Source organism: Hyperoodon ampullatus, assembly GCF_949752795.1.
Source record: "Hyperoodon ampullatus genome assembly, chromosome: X".
Taxonomy (NCBI): Eukaryota; Metazoa; Chordata; class Mammalia; order Artiodactyla; family Ziphiidae; genus Hyperoodon; species Hyperoodon ampullatus.
The window spans coordinates 130,570,882-130,594,130 of record NC_136913.1 but is presented as its reverse complement, the minus strand read 5'-3'; the positions used below and the strand labels follow the sequence as shown (position 1 = coordinate 130,594,130).

Genomic DNA, 23,249 nt, shown 5'->3' with positions numbered 1-23,249 from the left:
GTGAGGATTCTACTTTTTATCCCCTTCCAGTAATCAAAAAATTGGCTTTTCATTCAATTCATAGACCTATTTCCCAGAAATCAAACTAGGCTAACCAGGGTCATGATTCCCCGCAGTGAGAGTTAAGGGAAAATGAGAAAGAGGTTTTCACAAAATCAATCGAGCTCCCGTAGCCTCTCTCCCCACAGCCCATGTAAGATGGATTCAGAATATTGGTGATTAAGTCAAATGTGAGCCAAGACCTGACAGGGTGTCTGTTTTTATCTCTTCAGCATATTGATGTCAGTTTGTTAGCTCTGCACTACAGTTTCCTTCTTTCTTCTCCCTTCCAAATGAGGTATCTGTATCACTTCTGGTACTCTTCACTAAACCAGCCAATCACCTCTAGTCTTCACTGGTTTCCAGTGCTTCTTGACCAAAGCTTTCCTTATGGCTTTGGCTGATGGCGGTGCCAATATTTTGTTGTGACTATTTACATTTGAATTATGCATTTGAGTACATAAACTACTGTTTTACAAAAGAGAAAACAAACTTTGAATACTTCTAGATATTAAGTATTAAGTCTGGAAATTTTAATGTATTATTTAATATTGATACAACATATCAGTGAAGTTATTTTAATTTTAAAGATGAGAAAGCTATTACTAGAGGTGTTATGTGACTTGCTTAAGGTCACTCAACTAATAAATTCATGTCTCCAGACTTTTTAAGCCTAGGTACCTTTTTCATTCCACTTGTATCTATTTTATCATTTGAGTCTCTCAGAACCCCTGTAAGCAGGGGAGAGATTACCTTGTTTTACCTTTTTTTTCTGCTCTGTTTTTTTTCTATAGGCACACAGTTGATGTTCATTAAAGATGCATTGAACGATTATGTGAATTGAATTAGGTTTATGAACTAAGGAATTTGGGTTCAAAATGACTTTTCAAAGTTTATCAGCTAGGGAGTGGCAGTTTAGAGTAAGAACTATTCAACTCAGATGTTCCTACTATTTTGGCGGTAAGACATATTGATTGCTTCTCACGATTCCTTCTAATTGTTAACCTGTCTCTTATTGCCCCGATTAACTGGATGCTATGAATAGTTACTATATATCTATTAATGGCAACCTTCTGGGTCCAAAGTAAGAATGGGTAAAACTGAGACCTACAGGACTATAATTTGCTTAATTGTCTACTCCAAATCACTAATACAGCTGGCACTAGGATGTAGGATTCCTGACTTCTAGATTATTACTTGATTCTACACCATGCTTCTTGACCCTTGGCAACAGCCATTTCCTTCACTATATCTCTCTTTTACCCAAATTACCCAGGGCCTTTCTTTATTTCTAGTCCCTTCAAACCACACGAAGCTCCTCCTCATAAAGTGAAGGCATTAGTCACAGCCTCGGCCTGATTAGGTGATTAGTAAAGTGCCTACTGCTTGGAAAGGCTTGCAGAAGGCATCCACACTGGATAAGCAGAAGGTAGCTGAGGGTCTCTAGAAAATCAGAAAATTTGGATTATAGTTCTATCTCTGACCCTCACTAACAATACGACTGTGAGCAAATTTGGTGTTCTCTCTGAGCTTATTTCCCCATGTATGAAATGAAAGAGATTAGGAATCTCTTAAGAGTTCTAGTAGCTTTAACATTTAATGGACTGCATTGCTTTGTTGCCCTATCTCCATAGGGTGAGAGATAGGTAGATTACATGTAATTCAAAGGTCTTTCTGGCTCTGTTGTCCTGTGAACCTGTGTTTCTCTAGGCTAGAAAAGGGGTAAGTTAACAAAATTTTCCTTTTTTTTTTTGAGGCCCTTTTGTTCATGAAACAAAATGTGATAAATAAACTTTATGCCAGGTATTATTCCCACAGATATCCTGTCCAGGATTTCTACTGGTGTTTCTCCACTGCTGGTTTGGGGCTGGACTGTATGTTTGGTAAAGCTCATGCCAAAGTGCTTGCTGGTTTGGTTGTGGTACAAAGCTATTTAATTGGCCCAATCTACTGATTGACATTTTCTTGAATTAAAGTGTTAGACATTTAATTGTTTGCTATTAAGAACTATTATTTTGTGTCTCTTTTTCTTCCACCACCTCAGACTCTCTCCGAAGCATGCTCCAGATATTCCTGATGACAGCACCGACAACATCACTATATTCACCAGAATCTTGGATCGTCTTCTGGATGGCTATGACAACCGGCTGCGACCTGGGCTTGGAGGTCAGTTATTGTTTCAAGATCTTCTTGGCTATTGTCATCTAAAAAGATTCTTAAGGTACCTTCAATAGTGTCTTGATCAATGAGGTTAGTGTAAAGCTGAGTTTCTTCCCTCTGAGCACTGGAAATTAGTTCTAATCCTTCATTTCAATTGTCAGTCTCTCTGGTCTGGTTTTGGAAGGTTCCAAATTTCACTTAGGTAAATGCATATAGGGTATTAAACCACAACATTTGGTCACACACATTTCTGGTAATAAAATACCAGTCTCTGCCTGGATGGCAGGTGTGTCCCAGGAACAGCTGGAAAACATGTCTTTGTTCTAAAAACCCTGAGCACATATCAGCCTGATATTCCAAAGAGGAGAAATCTGATGGCTAGATGGGATCTCAGTTTAGTATGATCAGCAATATGATCGCAATGAAGTAAATGCATTATAATACCTCATGGACCATATTGAAAGGGCAAGTATGCCAATGTATTTATGTTTTTTTCCTGAACCATTTGAGAATTAGAGGCAGATATCATAACGCTTTATCCCTAAATACTTCAGTGTGTATTTTCTTAGAACAAAGAAGTTATTTTATAAAATTACAATGCAATTATAAATTCAGAAAATGTGACCTGACATAATACTATTTTCTAATCTGTAGTCCATATTCAACTTTGGCCAATTATCTACATTTATTATATGATATTCTACTGTAATAAAACCCTTTCCTTCTCTTTAGTTAATTAGGTAACTATCAGCATGAACAGATGGATTCTTATTTTATTCAATGAATTGTAATCCATTAATATTATTATATATTATTATCTATTTTGATTAAAATGTTTGTTCATAATTTCCCGTGTTTGCTTAGTGGGAGCCTATTCAAGCTGACTTTTGATATATTCTCAGTTTTGAGGACTTTTTGGCATAACAGTATATTCCAGACTTAACTTGTACTCTCCCTCATTCAGCCTTATAATCAATCATTTTTTCCAAGAAGAAACAGGATCTTTTTGTGTGGGAAATTATATTTAAAATCCAACTTCTGTGTGCTAGATATTTTCATTGCTACTGGGTGTCATTTGCTTCTAGGACCTTACAGTGGACAGAATTGAGAAAATAGAAAATTACATATATACATATACACACACCTGTATATATTCATATATATACATATAGACATATATACAAATATGTGTACAGATGTAGACATATATGTGTAGGTGCATGTGTAATGAGTCTATACTGATAACGCTAACTCCAATTGAACAAATTATTCTTCATTGATTTATTAATTTGTTTTATTCTACAACATACATAAAATAGTGAATAGTGTTGGAATTACTATACCTATACCACTATAATAAAGTCACTTATTTTTTTATTAAAAAAATTTTCAATTGACAGCTTTATTGAGATATAATTCAAATGCCACACAGTTCACCCATTTAAACATGTACAATTCAATGGTTTTAGTGCATTTACAGAGTTGTGCAACCATCACCACAATCAATTTTTGAACATTTTCATCAGGCCGAAAAGAAATCCCATATGCATTGAGTAACTCCCCATTCCCCCAAATTCTTTCAACCCTGGTAATAATTTAGTTTTTTTTTTTACATCTTTATTGGAGTATAATTGCTTTACAATGGTGTGTTAGTTTCTGCTTTATAACAAAGTGAATCAGTTATACATATACATATGTTCCCATAGCTTTTCCCTCATGCATCTCCCTCCCTCCCACCCGCCCTATCCCACCCCTCCAGGCGGTCATAAAGCACTGAGCTGATCTCCCTGTGCTATGCGGCTGCTTCCCACTAGCTATCTACCTTACGTTTGGTAGTATATATATGTCCATGCCTCTCTGTCGCTTTGTCACAGCTTACCCTTCCCCCTCCCCATATCCTCAAGTCGATTCTCTAGTAGGTCTGTGTCTTTATTCCTGTCTTACCCCTAGGTTCTTCATGACATTTTTTTTCTTAAATTCCATATATATGTGTTAGCATACGGTATTTGTCTTTCTCTTTCTGACTTACTTCACTCTGTATGACAGACTCTAGGTCTATCTACCTCATTACAAATAGCTCAATTTCGTTTCTTTTTATGACTGAGTAATATTCCATTGTATATATGTGCCACATCTTCTTTATCCATTCATCTGATGATGGACACTTAGGTTGTTTCCATCTCCGGGCTATTGTAAATAGAGCTGCAATGAATATTTTGGTACATGACTCGTTTTGAATTATGGTTTTCTCAGGGTATATGCCCAGTAGTGGGATTTCTGGGTCATATGGTAGCTCTATTTTTAGTTTTTTAAGGAACCTCCATACTGTTCTCCATAGTGGCTGTATCAATTTACATTCCCACCAACAGTGCCAGAGGGTTCCCTTTTCTCCACACCCTCTCCAGCATTTATGGTTTGTAGATTTTTTTGATGATGGTCATTCTGACCGGTGTGAGATGATATCTCATTGTAGTTTTGATTTGCATTTCTCTAATGATTAATGATGTGGAGCATTCTTTCATGTGTTTGTTGGCAATCTGTATCTCTTCTTTGGAGAAATGTCTATTTAGGTCTTCTGACCATTTTTGGATTGAGTCGTTTGTTTTTTTGATATTGAGCTGCATGAGCCGCTTGTAAATTTTGGAGATAAGTCCTTTGTCAGTTGCTTCATTTGCAAATAGTTTCTCCAATTCTGTGGGTTGTCTTTTGGTCTTGTTTATGGTTTCCTTTGCTGTGCAAAAGCTTTTAAGTTTCCTTAGGTCCCATTTGTTTATTTTTGTTTTTATTTCCATTTCTCTAGGAGGTGGATCAAAAAGGATCTTGCTGTGATTTATGACGTAGAGTGTTCTACCTATGTTTTCCTCTAGGAGTTTGATAATGTCTGGCCTTACATTTAGGTCTTTAATCCATTTTGAGTTTATTTTTGTGTATGGTGTTAGGGAGTGTTCTAATTTCATTCTTTTACATGTAGCTGTCCAGTTTTCCCAGCACCACCTATTGAAGAGGCTCTCTTTTCTCCACTGTATATTCTTGCCTCCTTTATCAAAGATAAGGTGACCATATATATGTGGGTTTATCTCTGGGCTTTCTATCCTGTTCCATTGATCTATATTTCTGATTTTGTGCCAGTACCATACTGTCTTGATTATTGTAGCTTTGTAGTATAGTCTGAAGTCAGGGAACCTGATTCCTCCAGCTCCGTTTTTCTTTCTCAAGATTGCTTTGGCTATTTGGGGTCTTTTGTGTTTCCATACAAATTGTGAAATTTTTTGTTCTAGTTCTGTGAAAAATGCCAGTGGTAGTTTGAAAGTGAAGTTAAGAAAACACTCCCATTTACCATTGCAACAAAAAGAATAAAATATCTAGGAATAAAGCTACCTATGGAGATAAAAGACCTGTATGCAGAAAATGATAAGACACTAATGAAAGAAATTAAAGATGATACAAAGAGATGGAAAGATATACCATGTTCTTGGATTGGAAGACTCAACATTGTGAAAATGACTATACCACCCAAAGCAATCTACAGATTCAATGCAATCCCTATCAAACTACCACTGCCATTTTTCACAGAACTAGTACTATCGCTTTTAGCTTCATGCTATCTCCATAGTTGAATCATCATGCCTCTTATGTTTTTAGATTTTATTGAGGTATAATTAACAAATAAAATTGTAGGATTTAAGTATACAACATGATGGTTTGATATATGTATACAGTGAGAAATGATACCCCTCAACAAGTCAATGCATCCATTACCTCACATATTTTTTTTGGATGGAAAAATTTCATTCTGTTTTGTGGCTGAGTAGTAATCCAGTGTGTGCATTGAGTGTGTGTGTGTGTGCGTGTGTGTGTACATATATATATATATATATATATATATATATATATATATATAGTGTATACATATATATGTACACATACCACATCTTCTTTATCCATTTATCTGTTGATGGACGCTTAGGTTATTTCCATATATTGGCTATTGTAAATAATGCTGCTATGAACATTGGGGTACATATATCTTCTCAAATCAGTATTTTTACTTTCTAAGGGTATATACCAAGGACTGGAATTGTAGGATCATATGGTTGCTCTAGTTTTAGTTTTTTGTTTTTTTTTTGAGGTACTTCCACAATGTTTTCTACAGTAGCTACACCAATTTATATTCCCACCAACAGTGTAGGAGAGTTTCCGTTTCTGCACATCCTTACAAACATTTGTTAATTGTGGTCTTTTTGATGATAGCCATTCTGACAAGTGTGAAATAATATCTCATTGTGGTTTTGATTTGCATTTCTCTGATGATTAGCAACGTTGAGCATCTTTTCAAGTGCCTGTTGGCCACCTGTATGTCTTCTTTGGGAAAATGTCTATTCAGGTCTTCTTCCCATTTTATAATTGAGGGGTTTTTTTTTGTTTGATACTGAGCTTTTAAGAACTGTTTGTATATTTGTGATATTAACCCCTTGTTGGTCATATAATTTGCAAATGTTTTCTGCCATTCAGTAACCTGTCTTTCATTTTGTTAATAGTTTCCCTTGCTGTGCTAAAGCTTTAAAGTTTAATTAAGTCCCATTTATTAATTTTTGCTTTTGTTTCCTTTGCCTGAGGAGGCAGATCAAAAAAATATTTCTATAATTTATGTCAAAGACTGTTCTGCCTATGTTCTCTCCTGGGAGTTTTATGGTTCATGTCTTACATTTAGGTCTTTAACTCACTTTGAGTTTATTTTTGTATATTATTTGAGAAAAACATTCTAATGTCATTCTTCTACATGTTTCTGTCCAGTTTTCCCAGCACCACTTATTGAAGAGACTGTATTTTCCCCAATGTATATTTTTGCCTCTTTGGTCATAGGTTAATTGACCATAAGTGTGTGGGTTTATTTCTGGGCTCTCTATTCTATTCCATTGATCTAATTGTCTGTTTTTATGCCACTACCATACTGTTTTGATTACTGTAGCTTTATAGTATAGTTTGAAGTCAGGGAACATGATACCTCCAGCTTTGTTCTTTGTTATCAAGATTGCTTTGACTATTCAGGGTCTTTTGGTATTCTATATAAATTTTAGGATTATCTGTCCTAGTTTGTGTATTCTGATATGGATTGCATTAAATCTATAGATTGTTTTGGGTAGTATGGATATTTTAACAATATTAATTATTCTAATCCATGATCATGGGATATCTTTCCATTTCTTTGTATCATCTTCAATTTTCTTCATCAGTGTTTTATAGTTTTCAAAATATAGGTCTTTCACCTCCTTGGTTAAGTTTATTATTATTATTTTTTTGGTATTTTTGATGTGATTTTAAAGGGGATTGTTTTCTTGCTTTCTCTTTCTGATAATTCTTTATTAGAAAAGTAACAGATTTCTGTTTATTAATCTTGTATCCTGCAAATTTACTGAATTAATTTATTGATTCTCATATTTTTTTGTGGAGACATTAGCATTTTCTATGTATAGTATCATGTCATCTGCAAATAGTGACAGTTTCACACCTTTGCTTCCAATTTGGATGCCTTTTATTTCTTTTCTTGTCTGATTGCTGTGGCTAGGACTTCCAATACTATGTTAAATAGAAGTGGTGAGAGAGGGCATCCTTGTCATGTTCCTGAGTTTAAGAAAAAGCTTTCAGTTCAGCATGACGTCAGCTGTGGGCTTGTCATAAGTGGCCTTTATTATATTGAGATATGTTCCCTCTATACCAACTTTGATGAGAGTTTTTAGCATGAATCGATGTTGAATTTTGTCAAATGCTATTTCTGCATCTATTGAGATGATCATGTGATTTTTATCATTTGTTTTGTTAATGTGATATATCATATTGATTGATTTATGGATATTGAATCATCCTTATATCCTTGGAATAAATCACACTTGATCATGGTGTCTGATCCTTTTCACGAATTGTTGAATTTGGTTTACTAATATTTTGTTGAGGATGTTTGTATCTATATTCATCAGATTTATAGGCCTTTAATTTTCTTTTTTTGTAGTGTTTCATGACAATGGTGGTCTCATATAATGAGTTTTGGAGTGTTCCTTCCTCTTCAATTTTTGGGAATAATTTGAGAAGTATAGGTATTAGCTTTTCTTTACATGTTTGAAAGAATTCCCCTGTGAATCTGTCAGTTCTTAGAATTTTGTTTTATGGAAGTTTTTGATTACTAATTCAGTTTCAGTACTATTGATCAGTCTATTCAGATTGTCAGTTTCTTCCTGATTCAGTCTTGTAAGATTGTATGTTCCTAGAAATTTGTCCTTTTCTTCTGGGTTGTCCAATTTGTTGGTACATAACTGCTCATAGTATTCTCTTATGATTTTTTGTGTCTTTGAGATATAAGGTATAATTTCTCCTCTGTCATTTCTAGTTTTGTTTATTTGAGTCCTTTCTCTATTTTTCTTAATGAGCCTGACTAAAATGCATATCAGTTTTGTTTATGTTTTCAAAATAACAGCTCTTGGTTTCATTGATCTTTTCTGGTCTTTTTTGGTCTCTCTTTTATTTATTTCCATTCTGATCTTTATTATTTCCTTCCTTCTGCTGACTTTGGGCTTTATTCTTCCTTTTCTAATTACTTTATATGGCAGGTTATGTTGTTTATTTGAAGTTTTTCTTCTTTCTTGAGGTAGGCCTGTACTGCTATAAATTTCCCTCTTAGAACTGCTTTTGGTGCTTTCCATAGATTTTAGAAAGATGTGTTTTTATTTTTATTTTTCTCAAAGTATTTTCTCATTTCCTCTTTGATTTGTTTGTTGGCCCATTAGTTTCTTAGTAACATGTTTAGTCTCTACTTGTTTATGTCTTTCCCATTTCTTTCCTGTAATTGATTTCTAGTTTCATACAGTTGTGGTCAGAAAAAAATACTTGATATAACTTCTATCCTCTTAAGTTTGTTGAGACTTGTTTTGTGGCATGTGATCTATCCTAGTAATGTTCCAAGTGTACTTGAAAAGAAACAATATTCTGCTATTTTTAGATGGAAGGTCCTGTATATATCTAAGTCCAACTGGACTAATATGTCACTTAAGGCAACTGTTTTCTTATTGGTTTTCTGTCTGGATGATCAGTCCATTGATGTAAGTGGGGTATTACTATTATTGTATAATTTTCAGTTTCTCCCTTTATGTCTGTTAGTATTTGCTTTATATATTTAGGTGCTCCTATATTAGGTGAATATATGTTAACAAATGTTACATTCTCTTTTTGTAGTGACACCTTTATCATTATATAATGCCCTCCTTTGTCTTTTGTTATAGACTTTGTTTTAAATCTACTTTGTCTGATATTAGTATTGCTACCCCAGATTTCTTTTCATCTCTATTTGCATGGAATATCATTCTACATCCCCTCACTTTCAGTCTCTGTGTGTCTTTAGCTCTGAAGTGTGTCTCTTATAGGCAGCAAATGGATGGGTCTTGTTCTTATGGCCAATTGGCCCAGCCACCCTATGTCTTTGATTGGAGCATTTAGTTCATTGACATTTAAAATGAATATTGATAGGTATGTACTTATTGTCATTTTCTTACTTGTTTTCTGGTGCGTTTGTAGTTCTTTTCTGTTCTTATTTTAGTCTCTTTTCTTGTGGTTTGATGATTTTCTTTAGTGGTATGCTTGTGTTCCTTTCTTTCTAGTTTTTGTGAATCTATTGTAGGTTTTTAATTTCTGTTTACCATACAGTTCATATGTGTTGACTTATATCTACATGTTTTAAACTGATAATCATTGAATTTCAAACACATTCTAAAAAATCTATATTTTTTACTCCCTTCCCCACATTTTGTGTTTTTGATGTCATATTTTACATCTTCATGTTTATCCCTTAACAGTTTTTTTTTAGTTATACTTAATTTTACAATTTTGGGCTTTTAATCTTCATACTAGCTTATTTAAGTGGTTGATCCATAGCCTTTACTATTTATTTGCCTTTAGTATTTAGATATTCTTTCCTGTAAATTCTTACTTCTTACTTACTTGTAGCTTTAACTTTCCCACTTAGAGAAGACCTTTTAATATTTCTTTGAAGGTTGGTTTAGTAGTGATTAACTCTTTCAATTTTTGCCTGTCCAGGAAATTATTTATCTTTCCTTCAATTCTGAATGATAACCTTGCTGGTTAGAGTATCCTAGTTTGTAGGTTTTTTGGGTTTTGGGGGTTTTTTTTGTTTGTTTGTTTGTTTTGTTTTGTTTTTTTGTAGTACGTGGGCCTCTCACTGTTGGGGGCCCCTCCCGTTCTGGAGCACAGGCTCCAGACATGCAGGCCCAACAGCCATGGCTCACGGGCCCAGCCGCTCCACAGCATGTGGGATCCCCCTAGACCAAGGCACAAACCTGCGTCCCCTACATCGGCAGGCAGACCCTCAACCACTGCGCCACCAGGGAAGCCCTGTAGGGTTTTTTTCTTTTAGAAGTTGAAATATATCATGCCACTCCCTTCTGGTCTGCAAAGTTTCTTCTGAAAAATCAGCTGATGGCCTTATGTGGGTTCCCTTGTATGTGACTCTTTGTTTTTCTCTTGTTGCCTTTAAAATTCTCTCCATATATTTAGCTTTTGCCCTTTTAATTATGATATGTCTTTTGTGTGTCTCTTGGGTTCATCTTGTTTGGGACTCTGTGTGTCCTTTACCTGGATATCTGTTTCCTCTTCAGGTTAGAGAAATTTTCAACCATGATTTCATCAAATACATTTTCTACCCCTTTATCTCTCTCTCCTTCTTCTGGGAACCCTATAATGTAAATGTTAGTATGCTTGATGTTGTCCCAGAGGTGCCTTAAGCTATCCTCATTTTCTTTTCTTTTTTTTTTTTTTTTTTGCGGTACGTGGGCCTCTCACTGTTGTGGCCTCTCCTGTTGCAGAGCACAGGCTCCGGATGTGCAGGCTCAGCGGCCATGGCTCATGGGCCTAGCCACTCCGTGGCATGTGGGATCTTCCTGGACTGGGGCATGAACCCGTGTCCCCTGCATCAGCAGGAGGACTCTCAACCACTGTGCCACCAGGGAAGCCCCTATCCTCATTTTCTTAAATTTGTTTTTCTTTTTGCTGTTCTGATTGGGTGATTTCCACTATTCTACCTTCCAGATAAATTATGCTTTCTTCTGTATCACCTAGTCTGCTGTCAGTTCCTTCTAGTGTGTTTTTCCTTTCAGTTACTGTATTATTCAGCTCTGACTGGTTCTTTTTTATATTTTCTAGTTTTATTGAAAATCTCACTCTGGTCATGTATTCTTTTTCAAGTTCAGTTAGCATTCTTATTACTATGGGTTTGAACTGTTTATCAGGTAAATTATTTATCTCTGTTTCATTAGGGTTTTCTTTTTTCAGGGTTTTATCTAATTCTTTCATTTGAAACATATTCCACTATCTTCTCATTTTGTTTAACTTTCTTTGTCTCTATGAAATTAGGTGAAACAGTTACCTATCCCAGTCTTGAATGTGTATCCTTGTGTGGGAGCATCCTTATGCAGTCTGTATGTTCAGTGGCTTTGGTGTGAAAGGTGGACATGTGGTGAGCACAGGCTGCATGTTCCCCTGGGGTGCACTATCAGCTACTGCCTTGGTGGAAGGTAGGGCTGGATTTGGAGTGCCTGGAGCCAGAGCTAGGTGTGAGCTGGGGATTCTCCTAGGCTCAGTGGTAGTGGTACCATTGGGGGTGGGGCTGGGGCCCAAGGGGCTGGGGTATGAATCCTGAGGGAGTTGTGCTTCTCCCAAGTGTGATAGCAGTCTCTGTCTATATTGGAGGTGTGGCAAGGATCTGAGGACTTGGACCTGCACTTCTGAGCTGATTCCACTTTTTCCCCAGTGTGTGTACCTAGGTTAGAGGCTGGGTTGAGGCGGGAAGGGATGTAGCTCCACTACTGAGCTGTTTCCACTCCTTTCCCAATGTGCTCACACATGTACGTGCTAGCAGTGGTCGTCTCTGCCCAAGCCAGAGGCAGAGTCAGGAACTGCACTGGTTCTGTTCCTTCATAAGTGTCCACGCATGCATACACACACACACACACACACACACACACACACACACACACACACACGCTGACAATGGCTGTCTCTACCTTGGACAGAGGCAGGGCTGAGGCCTGAGCTGGCTCTGTTCCCTCCAGGCATGCATGCTCCACATTAGCAAGGAGCAGGATGGGCTGGAGCAGGAGCCTGGTGCAGTCTGGGTTGTGTGCTGGGGCAGTCCTGGCTGGCCAGCCAGATCTCAATTCAGTTTTCAATCTGATGCCTCTGTGCTAGGACTGGGAGCAAACAAGTGGTATGCATGTGCTCTTGAATAGTGGAGACTTCGTTTCATACAGTCCTCCAGTAAGTCATACTGATTTCCAAACCAGCTAAGGGGGCTCTTTTTCCCAGTGTTGGTCCTCAAGGTTGGGGTTGCCTAATACGTGGCTTGAACCCCTTGCTCTCCTGGGAGAATCCTTAAGCCTGTGATCTCCCCCTGTTCTTCTGGGTCACCCATTGAGGGTGCAGGACCCAACCAGCTTGCTACTTTTCCCTTCCTACCAGACTGAGTGTGGTTCTTTCTTTACAGCCTTGCTTGTAGAAGAGCCATTCTACTAGTTTTTGAGTCATTCTCAGTGAGTGTTGCTCTATATGTAGTTGTAGTTTTGATATATATCTGAGGGGAGGTGAGTTCAGGGTCTTTCTACTCCACTGTCTTGATCCTCTAGAAAATCCATTTTTAAACTCAACTTTACAATAATAGCTCTTGTAATTGCTTGCCATTTCTATAAATAAGTTATCTTCAGTTATCTTTTATAGTCTTTCTTTTAATGGATCTGAGACCTACCGGTTACTACAGATTTGCTCCTAATATAGCACCTTCCTGCTGTAACTCTTCTCTAGACCATTTCTTTCCTGGGATCCTATTAGTGTGGAGAAGTAGAGAGCTACCAACCAGTGTTAAAGAAGGCATGGTTCTAGATAGTTGGAATATTCCTAAGGCAGGACTGCAGAGATTGAATTCTATCTCTGACTTTAGCACCAAGTTATCACATAACATCAAATAAGTGCCTTGTCTTATAGCACAGCAGTTTCCCCACTTATCACATTAATAGCAAAAATACATAGGTAACTTAAAATTCACTTTTAAATAACCAGAACAATGTTTGCATGTCATGGTGGTCATTTAGGATGTCCAGATGGTCACCACTATCTCTGAAAACATGACAGGACGGAATAACTACAGGAGGCATTAAGATAGACCCTGGGAAGAACTTTTTTGTGTGTGTGTGGTACGTGGGCCTCTCACTGTTGTGGCCTCTCCTGTTGCGGAGCACAGGCCTCGCAGGCTCAGCGTCCATAGCTCACGGGCCCAGCCACTCTGCGGCATGTGGGATCTTCCAGGACCGGGGCACGAACCTGTGTCCCTTGCATTGGCAGGCGGACTCTCAACCACTGCGCCACCAGGGAAGCCCTGGGAAGAACTTTTGAAGTATCAGGATATTACCCTTTATGCCCCTCTAATGAGGCTATATAGACATAGTTAGCATTAATTTATTAGTCAAACTCTGGTGGGATTTCCCAGTGGGATTTAATCAGACCTATCTTGCTTTCTCTCACTGGAATTCTTTGGCTTTAGCTACAAATAGTCAGCAATCTGGAAGCCTTCACACTGAAAGAGGAGGCATGAGGCAAAGCAGTGAGTGGACAGAGTCTCTCCTGTCATCCAATCCAAACTACCGTCTTTTCAAGTCAGTATAACAGATTTTGGAAATGATTTCTAAGAGAAGTAGTGCTAGCTACAGAGTGGACAATAACGTGGTTCTATGCTCTGTCTCCTTTGTTCTTCTCCTTCCCCAGCAAGTTACTTGAAGGCAGAAACCATGTCCTATTAATTGCTCTCTTCCCATGGAGTACTGAGCACAGAGTTTTGCCCATAGAAGAGGTATAGGGAAAACCATGAATGGGATATAATTGATGTGATCCCATAGGCCTTGATTTTTGTCTCTGCTTTCTTTTCTCCTGATTCATATCTTTTGGTTGGACACAAAGTTATTATACAGATAGTTCTCTCTTTTTTCTTTTGTGGCATCAACTTCCCATTCTGCCTCACTTACCAAGGGTTGAAAACAGATTTCTTGTACCTGACCCCGTGCTGCTTTCTGTCTTGGATGCTTCGTCATTTCACTGTGTGAACTGTGGGTGGCAAGGTTCCAAATCAGCAGGAATACCTGCTTTTTACTAGTTCCTATTCACTGTGCTCAACTTTCTTCAAGAGCTCAGTATAAAATTGTGATCTCTCACTCTTTTGTCTGATCTCCTGTTTGTGCTAGTGTCTTTCATTTGATTATCATCTTTTGATTTCATGCTTAATTCTTTTGCCTTCTTTCTCTTCTCTCAGTCATTAATCTCTCTGGTCCTCTGCTTTGAGTGCTTCAGCACTCATCATAGAGGCCTCCCTATGTTTTGGTCTAGTAGAAGTACCACAGCAGTTTAGAAGCCCAGCGATGGCTTTATTCATGTTATGTCCTTAGTTTAGCATGCACTCATAACTCTCTACCATTCAAGGTCTTATTCTTTCTTCAAAACTTGAATACCATTTCCATCATGAAGTCTTCAAGCATGGGCTAGAAGACCTGAATTTATAACTTTATTTTGGCTCATTCTAGATGAGTGACCTTAAGAAGGTCATTTGACCTCTCTAAGGCATCATGTCCCATCTTTGACAACAAAATGAGGGTAACCAGCACACATGATAGCTGCTCAGGAAACTTAACTCCTCTTCCAGATCCAATCCAGTAACAAATTCTGCCATCAAAGCATCCAAAAATCTGACCAGTTCCCATCACCTCTATTGCTACCAGCTTGGTGTGAGCCACCATCATCTATCACCTGAATTATTACACAAGCCTCCTCTTGCTTGGTTGGCACCTGCTCAATGAGGCCTTTTTTGCAATTGTATTTAAAATTTCTCATCCAAATTCCAGCTTTATTTTCCCTATAGCAACTATTGCATTACCATAGTTTACAAATATTTTATCTACTTTCCCCCACTTGAATGTAAATTTTAGGAGTGCAGGGATTTTTTGACTCTTCGATTTACTGCTGAATTGCCAAATACTACCTAGTCCATAGTAAGTCCTCAATATTTGTTTAATGAATGAATACTTACCTCACAGGTTTATTGTGAGAAGCAAATGAAATAATATATACAAAAGTGTTTTCTAAAATTAAACACTGTAAACATGAGTTATCATTTTTCTTGTTTCCCTCAGTAGGAATTGACCACTGCTTATCCAACCCTCATGTCTTTAGTAGGATCTGTGTAGCATTTACTTCTTTGCCTTTGGCAGGGGCGTTAGTTATTTAGGTGTCTGTATCATGGTTTTTCTCTCTCTGGAAAAAGTGAGGGCTCAGCATTTCAAACTCAGGCTGGAATTCTTGGTGTTAAAGCTAGGTGGGGAATCACTAACTTTAGGGCCGCCGAATGTGCAGATAAGAAATATCTGAAAGAAAATACTCAGGAGTGAAATTGGCTGTGAGAGCCCAAGCAGACAATCCAACTGGTGCAGACTATGCCAAGAGTAATAAACCAGTTACCAGGCAACAGTATGGAAATCATAAGAGCAGTGCAAGAAGAGTAGATTTGCTGAGTGAGAAAAGAAGGAAAGGTAGAATATAGAACCTGGAGAGTTTTCTGAGTTATTGTTGCAAAGCTACACAGATATACTATATATTACTTTTGGCCTTGCCTATGGGAGCTATTCACCGTTCTAAGGTGGTTCAGTACCACCTCTCTGTAACCCTTGCCATAGGTGGAATAAGACCATTGTTTCCCTGGGGACACTAAGTGGAAGGCTTGGACAGTCTTTGGTACATTCTGAAGGTGGGAGACATAGCACTGTGATGGATTTTCTGGATGTATTCCACTGAACCAGGTATCAGAGCTGTTGAAGGCATTGTGTGTTTAACAACTCCTTTAAAAGATACTCCACTTTTCTGGATTATCCCAACTGATTCCTGAGAAAGAGACAGAATCTAGAAGAAAATAATTAAGAGTGGAAATGCCTGCAAGTCAGCTGTAGAGTCAGAAGGCAACTAGATTGATGATTACTGTAATCCTGAAGGACACAAGGGAGTTAATTGTCATCCAACTTTGAGCACTGAGCTGAAATTTGGGCTAGTAATTTGTATCTATTGAAACGAGGACCAAGTGTCATCTTGTGCCTTCTCAAGTCCAGTATTGGTCAATATACTCCTTATCCTGACCACTAGTCCAGCAGATATAATGAAAGTTTTTCTGGGAAACCTGGCTTGCTAAGGGAATGACCAGCTATCAGAATGCCACTTGCAGTAGTCATTGTGAGGAAAGCTACTGTTTTTATGGAAAGGTATCTTTTGTCTGGAAGAGTGTAGGAATGTAAATTGATCAGTGGCAATATCACCGGGAGGTATAAGAAGTGTTGCAATTCACAAAGACCCAGCTGATATGCTCAAAAGTCGGAGGAGGGGCTTCCCTGGTGGCGCAGTGGTTGAGAGTCTGCCTGCCAATGCAGGGGACACGGGTTCGTGCCTCAGTCCGGGAAGATCCCACATGACACGGAGTGGCTGGGCCTGTGAGCCGTGGCCACTGAGCCTGCACGTCCGGAGCCTGTGCTCCACAACGGGAGAGGCCACGACAGTGAGAGGCCCGTGTACCGCAACAACAACAACAACAACAACAACAACAAAACTCAGAGGAGAGTGCAGACAGAAATGAGGTAGCTTGGTTGTCCGTGGAGGTAGAAGAGCACTTTCACAAACAGGATAAAAGTAAGCAGCAATGAATGATATCTTACCACATTGGAATAACAGGTCAGAGATTAAATCCAATAAAGCTCAGGGAATATTGAGGGTTAGGGAAGGTTGCAATAAACTCTCAGGCCACAAAGGTGCCATAGATAGTGATATACTGTAAGGTGATATTTCTGATTTGGGGCCACCAAAAGTCCCTGAGAGCCATACTCATTGTTATAAATGAGATTATTTGACTCAATAGAGTGGCACTATGAAATGCCTAGATATAGGCTTCGTCTTTTAGAATATACATTGTTTGACGTTTTGGGGTTTTTTTTGCACTCTATGCCTCCAAGTACTGTTTCTTATGTAAACCTGTATATTTAGGTGATTCCACTGTGCACTGGTATGCCTCCTATGCATGCTAGACTACTTTAAGTAGACATGCAGGGTTAATACCAAATTTTCTATGACTACATAACAATCTGTCTCATCATCTTCAAGATTCTAGGAGAGGATGGCATGAAGATTGTCAGTGGAGAGAACTGAAGATTAAACCATCCATCAACAGTATTGATCAAACCCAAGAATTGCTGAGTATATTTAATTGAATGTGGATGGAAAGCCCTCACTGCAGAATTACTGACATCTTGTTCAACATCACACAGAACCCGTGACAGATAAGATGTGGCTCAGAAATTCCATCTCAGGACTAACAAATATGTATTTCTTCTGGTTGGCCCAGAGAAGATTCTGACATAAGTAGTTAAAAATAATTTAAATCAGGTATTCAAGGGATTTTGAGTTTGAAATGACAAACAGGAAGCTGTTCAAATATACTATTGTATCAGGAGGCATTTTTTTAAAAATATGGAGTCTATCAAGGTTAGAAAACAACTGGGGTGTTACACAGATTGTTATTAGCATAGTCCTCTTGGTGAAGATCTATCGGGAAAACTGCCTTCCAATCATCACTTTTCCTCTTATGAATAAGAGGACAAATGCATTGAGATCAAAGTTGGTCAAGGACAGTTCACTTTGGAGTTTCTACAGGAGATGAGGTCCCAGAAGTGTTAGCAGAAATGTAGTCACCTGCATATTCAACATGGAGCCACTCACCATGGAGGTGGAAGGATATTGTACCCTGGGCCATAAATTTGGATATAGATCATTGCAGAGACTGCTAGTTTCAGGAGTGAAGAAGTATATTCATCTGGCAGAAAGTTGAGCCTAAGATGCCAGATCTACTGCTCAGTCTTATTTATGATGAGAATGGGGAAGTGAGAGGTAAGGAAAGTCAGGAAGCAAGTTCTCTGCTTCCAAATCTCTTAACACCTCTTTTTAATGGTATATTGGTCTAGAATCCTTTGCAGTAGGATAATAGGCAGAGCTGACCTAGCATGGGAACTTTGGCAGCAGAAGCCCAAAGTGAATTAGAGTGGTATAGGTCTTCTGGTACCTGCAGCCATAAAAGGCCAGGACCAAGAATAAATGCAGATATCAAATGACAAATAATAGCAGCCTCCCAGCATTATTATTGTTTTATTTGGTCATTTCCTCATCCTTTAACAGGGATGGCTATCAGCAATATCTACTAGGGAGGTAGCCTTAGATCTGGTGGGGAACAGGGACAAGGTTTAGTCAATGAAGCTTGTTGGTATCTCTGAGTCTATCATTGATTTTACGTGACTCAAAACTCCATACTCAAGATCCTATACTATGAGTGCCCCTTTACAATTTCCAAGTACTTTTTTCACATCTAGCATCTTTTATCTAATTTAATTCTCACAATGGAACTGTGAGGGGAGATACTGATATTTCTATTTCGCAGTGGTGGAACCTAAGACTAAAATGATTAAGGTAGTTTATTAGTCAATAAACAGTAGAGCCAGGGCCCAATCTCAGGGCTATTGGTTCCAAGTACAAGGTTCTTTGTTTCTCATCACTGCTATGTTTGAGAGAAATAGTGAAGCAGGGTAAAAATGAACAGCACACCCTCACAGCCCCAGTCTGCCAATCTGTGAATGTCAGGATTTGGTGGGAGACAGTATGTTTTCTAACAAAGGGTACTGAAACAAGCCATAACTATTTCAAAGCTGGATGTCAACTTAGAGGATAGCCCCTTATAAGAAAATAAAAAAGAGCAGGTTCTGGCTAATACTGATGTAAGAGGAAAAATATGAGAGTTTTCTGGTTTAACAATAAGATTAAGGAAGGACGGCTTGGCAGACAGTGTGTCTGGAAGATAAAATTCTTTTTAGTGGGGTCAAAAGGATAGGAAAACTGTAACAAAGACTTGGGAGGAAAAACTTCTCATTTGAGTTGCAAAGAGAAGATGTCTGATTCCAGGTAGAAAGACTGGGTTCTGCTCAGCTTAGCCAGGACCAACACATTAATTTATTCCACAACAAAGGGAATGAGACTACATCTCACTTGTAACACATTAATCTACAGTGATTGCAAAGGAATCCCTATTGGAGATTTCTGAGGGAAATAAAGAATTTTATTCACTGAAAGATGCCTATTACAATACCATTAAGTCTAAATAGAACCACATTTCAAATACCGAATGGACATGCTTGCATATGTCTCTTTGTGCACACGTGTAAGGATTTCTTTTGAATATAGATCTATCAGTGGAATAAATGGGTTATAAGATATACACATCTCAACTTCAGCAAATGTTTCCAAATTGCTCTCCAAAATGGTTGTACCAATTTTCACTTCCTCCTAACAGTGTATGAGAGTTCTCTTTGTTTCAGTTCTTAACCAGTACTCGGTATTCTCATGGTCTTAAATTTTTGCAGGGCTGATAGCTGTGAATGGTACCTCTTTTTAATTTGCATTTCCCTCATTATCTAGTGATGTTGGTTATTCATTGGTTACATTCATTGGTTATTCAGATTCCTTCTTTCATGAATTATGTTTCTTATTTAAGTTAGCACATTTTCAATTAATATTTATATGTGGTATGAGGTAGCAATGTGCTTTTTATATATGGGTAACCTGTAGTCTGGCACATCTTTCAATAGTACATGTTTTTCTCACTGATATATAATACCTGTCCTGCCATACATCAAAACTTCATGAATCCATAGGACAGTTTCTGGGTGTACTGTTCTGTTTCATTAGTTTTGATGTATAGACTCATTTCATTTCATTTATTTATTTATTTATTTATTTATTTATTATTTTTTAACATCTTTATTGGAGTATAATTGCTTTACAGTGGTATGTTAGTTTCTGCTTTATAACAAAGTGAATCAGTTATACCTATACATATATCCCCATATCTCTTCCCTCTTGCATCTCCCTCCCTCCCACCCTCCCTATCCCACCCCTCTAGGTGGTCACAAAGCATCGAGCTGATCTCCTTGTGCTATGCAGCTGCTTCTCACTAGCTATCTATTTTACATTTGGTAGTGTATATATGTCCATGCCACTCTCTCACTTTATCCCTGGTTACCCTTCCCCCTCCCCATATCCTCATATCCATTCTCTAGTAGGTCTGCGTCTTTATTCCCATGTTGCCCCTAGGTTCTTCATGACCTTTTTTTGTTTGTTTTTTAGATTCCACATATATGTATTAGCATACGGTATTTGTTTTTCTCTTTCTGAATTACTTCACTCTGTATGACAAACTCTAGGTCCATCCACCTCACTACAAATAACTCAATTTCGTTTCTTTTTATGGCTGAGTAATATTCCATTGTATATATGTGCCACATCTTCTTTATCCATTCATCTGTTGATGGACACTTAGGACAGCTACATGTACAAGAATGAAATCAGAGCACTCCCTAACACCATACACAAAAATAAACTCAAAATGGATTAAAAACCTAAATGTAAGGCCAGACACTATCAAACTCTTAGAGGAAAATATAGGCAGAACACTCTATGACATAAATCACAGCAAGATCCTTTTTGACCCACCTCCCAGAGGAATGGAAATAAAAACAAAAATAAACAAATGGGACCTAAGGAAACTTAAAAGCTTTTGCACAGCAAAGGAAACCATAAACAAGACGAAAAAACAACCCTCAGAATGGGAGAAAATATTTGCAAATGAAGCAACTGACAAAGGCTTAATCTCCAAAATTTACAAGCAGCTCATGCAGCTCTATATCAAAAAAACAAACAACCCAATCCAAAACTGGGCAGAAGACCTAAACAGACATTTCTCCAAAGAAGAGATACAGATTGCCAACAAACACATGAAAGAATGCGCAATATCATTCATCATTAGAGAAATGCAAATCAAAACTACAATGAGATATCATCTCACACCAGTCAGAATGGCCATCATCCAAAAATGTACAAACAATAAATGCTGGAGAGGGTGTGGAGAAAAGGGAACACTCTTGCACTGTTGGTGGGAATGTGAATTGGTACAGCCACTATGGAGAACAGTATGGAGGTTCCTTAAAAAACTAAAAATAGAACTACCATATGACCCAGCAATCCCACTACTGGGCATATACCCTGAGAAAACCATAATTCAAAAAGAGTCACGTACCAAAATGTTCATTGCAGCTCTATTTACAATAGCCCGGAGATGGAAACAACCTAAGTGTCCATCATCGGATGAATGGATAAAGAAGATGTGGCACATATGTACAATGGAATATTACTCAGCCATAAAAAGAAACGAAATTGAGCTAGTTGTAATGAGGTGGATAGACCTAGAGTCTGTCATACAGAGTGAAGTAAGTCAGAAAGACAAATACCGTATGCTAACACATATATATGGAATTTAAGAAAAAAAATGTCATGAAGAACCTAGGGGTACGACAGGAATAAAGACAGACCTACTAGAGAATGGTGTTGAGGATATGGGGAGGTGGAAGGGAAAGCTGTGACAAAGCGAGAGAGAGCCATGTACATATATACACTACCAAACGTAAAATAGATAGCTAGTGGGAAGCAGCCACATAGCACAAGGAGATCAGCTCGGTGCTTTGTGACCACCTAGCGGGGTGGGTTAGGGAGAGTGGGAGGGAGGGAGATGCAAGAGGGAAGAGATATGGGAACATATGTATATGTATAACTGATTCACTTTGTTATAAAGCAGAAACTAACACACCATTGTAAAACAATTATACTCCAATAAAGATGTAAAAAAAATTTTAAAAACTACAATGAGATATCATCACATACCTGTCAGAATGGCCATCACCAAAAAAATCTACAAACAATAAATGCTGGAGAGGGTGTGGAGAAAAGGGAACCCTGTTGCACTGTTGGTGGGAATGTAAATTGATACAGCCACTATGGAGGACAGTATGGAGGTTTGTTAAAAAAACTAAAAATAGAACTACCACACGACCGAGCAATCCCACTATTGGGCATATACCCTGAGAAAACAATAATTCAAGAAGAGTCAGGTACCACAATGTTCATTGCAGCTCTATTTACAATAGCCAGGACATGGAAGCAATATAGACTCATTTTAAAGGGAGTCTTTATGCTTTTTTTCAAATTGTTTAATTTTGGTCAAATTTTATATTTTTAAAAATTAATATGCAACTTACATACAGTATAATTCACTCTTTGTGGTGTACTATCATGTAACTAGCAATACAACCCAGATACAGAATACTTCTAGCAACTGGAAAAATCCCCTCACAGCTCTTCTGATAGGATACTAATGGTATCATATTGTGGTTATAAATTGCATTTCCTGATTCATATCTTCATGTGCTGATTTGCCACCAATCTATTTTCTTGGGTGAAATATCTGTTTAGATCCTTTGCAAGAAAAATTTTTGGCTTGTTTTATCACTTATTACTGAATTTTGAAAGTTCTTTATATATTCTTTTATACAAGTCCTTTGTTAAAAGTTTGAAATGAAAATATTTCTTCCAGTCTTTGGCTTGTGCTTTTATTCTTTTAACAGTGTCTTTGAAAAAGACAAGTTTTAAATTTTGATGAGTCTAACTCAACAATTTGTTCTTGTATAGTTTGTGACTTTAATGGCATATCTAAAGAAGATTTTGGTTGACCCAAAGTCACAGACATTTTCTCCTATGTTTTCTTCTAGAACTTTTATAGTCTTAGGTTTTACATTTAGGACTATGATCTATTCTGAGTTAATTTTTTTATAAGGTGTGAAGTAAGGGTTGGAATAGCATGTTTTAGCATATGTCTATCTAATTGTTCCAGCACAATTTTTTGAAAAGGCTATGTTTTCTACACTGAATTTTCACCATAGTTGAAAATCAATTGACCATATATGTCTGGGCATATTTTTTAACTCTCCATTCTGTTCCATTGATTGATGTATAACTATTTGCAAATGAAGCAACTGACAAAGGAT

At 37.7% G+C, this 23,249-nt stretch overlaps 1 protein-coding gene across 1 annotated transcript in view; it reads left to right on the top strand.

Annotated features, from left to right (window-relative positions):
- GABRA3 (gamma-aminobutyric acid type A receptor subunit alpha3) overlaps positions 1-23,249 on the top strand; it is a gene marked incomplete at both ends in the record, with an annotated part of 136,963 nt that overhangs the window by 21,636 nt on the left and 92,078 nt on the right. The window contains one exon of the mRNA XM_079727571.1: positions 2,084-2,205. Coding sequence (XP_079583697.1) covers positions 2,084-2,205 — 122 coding nt within the window. The remainder of the gene's footprint in view (positions 1-2,083; positions 2,206-23,249) is intronic.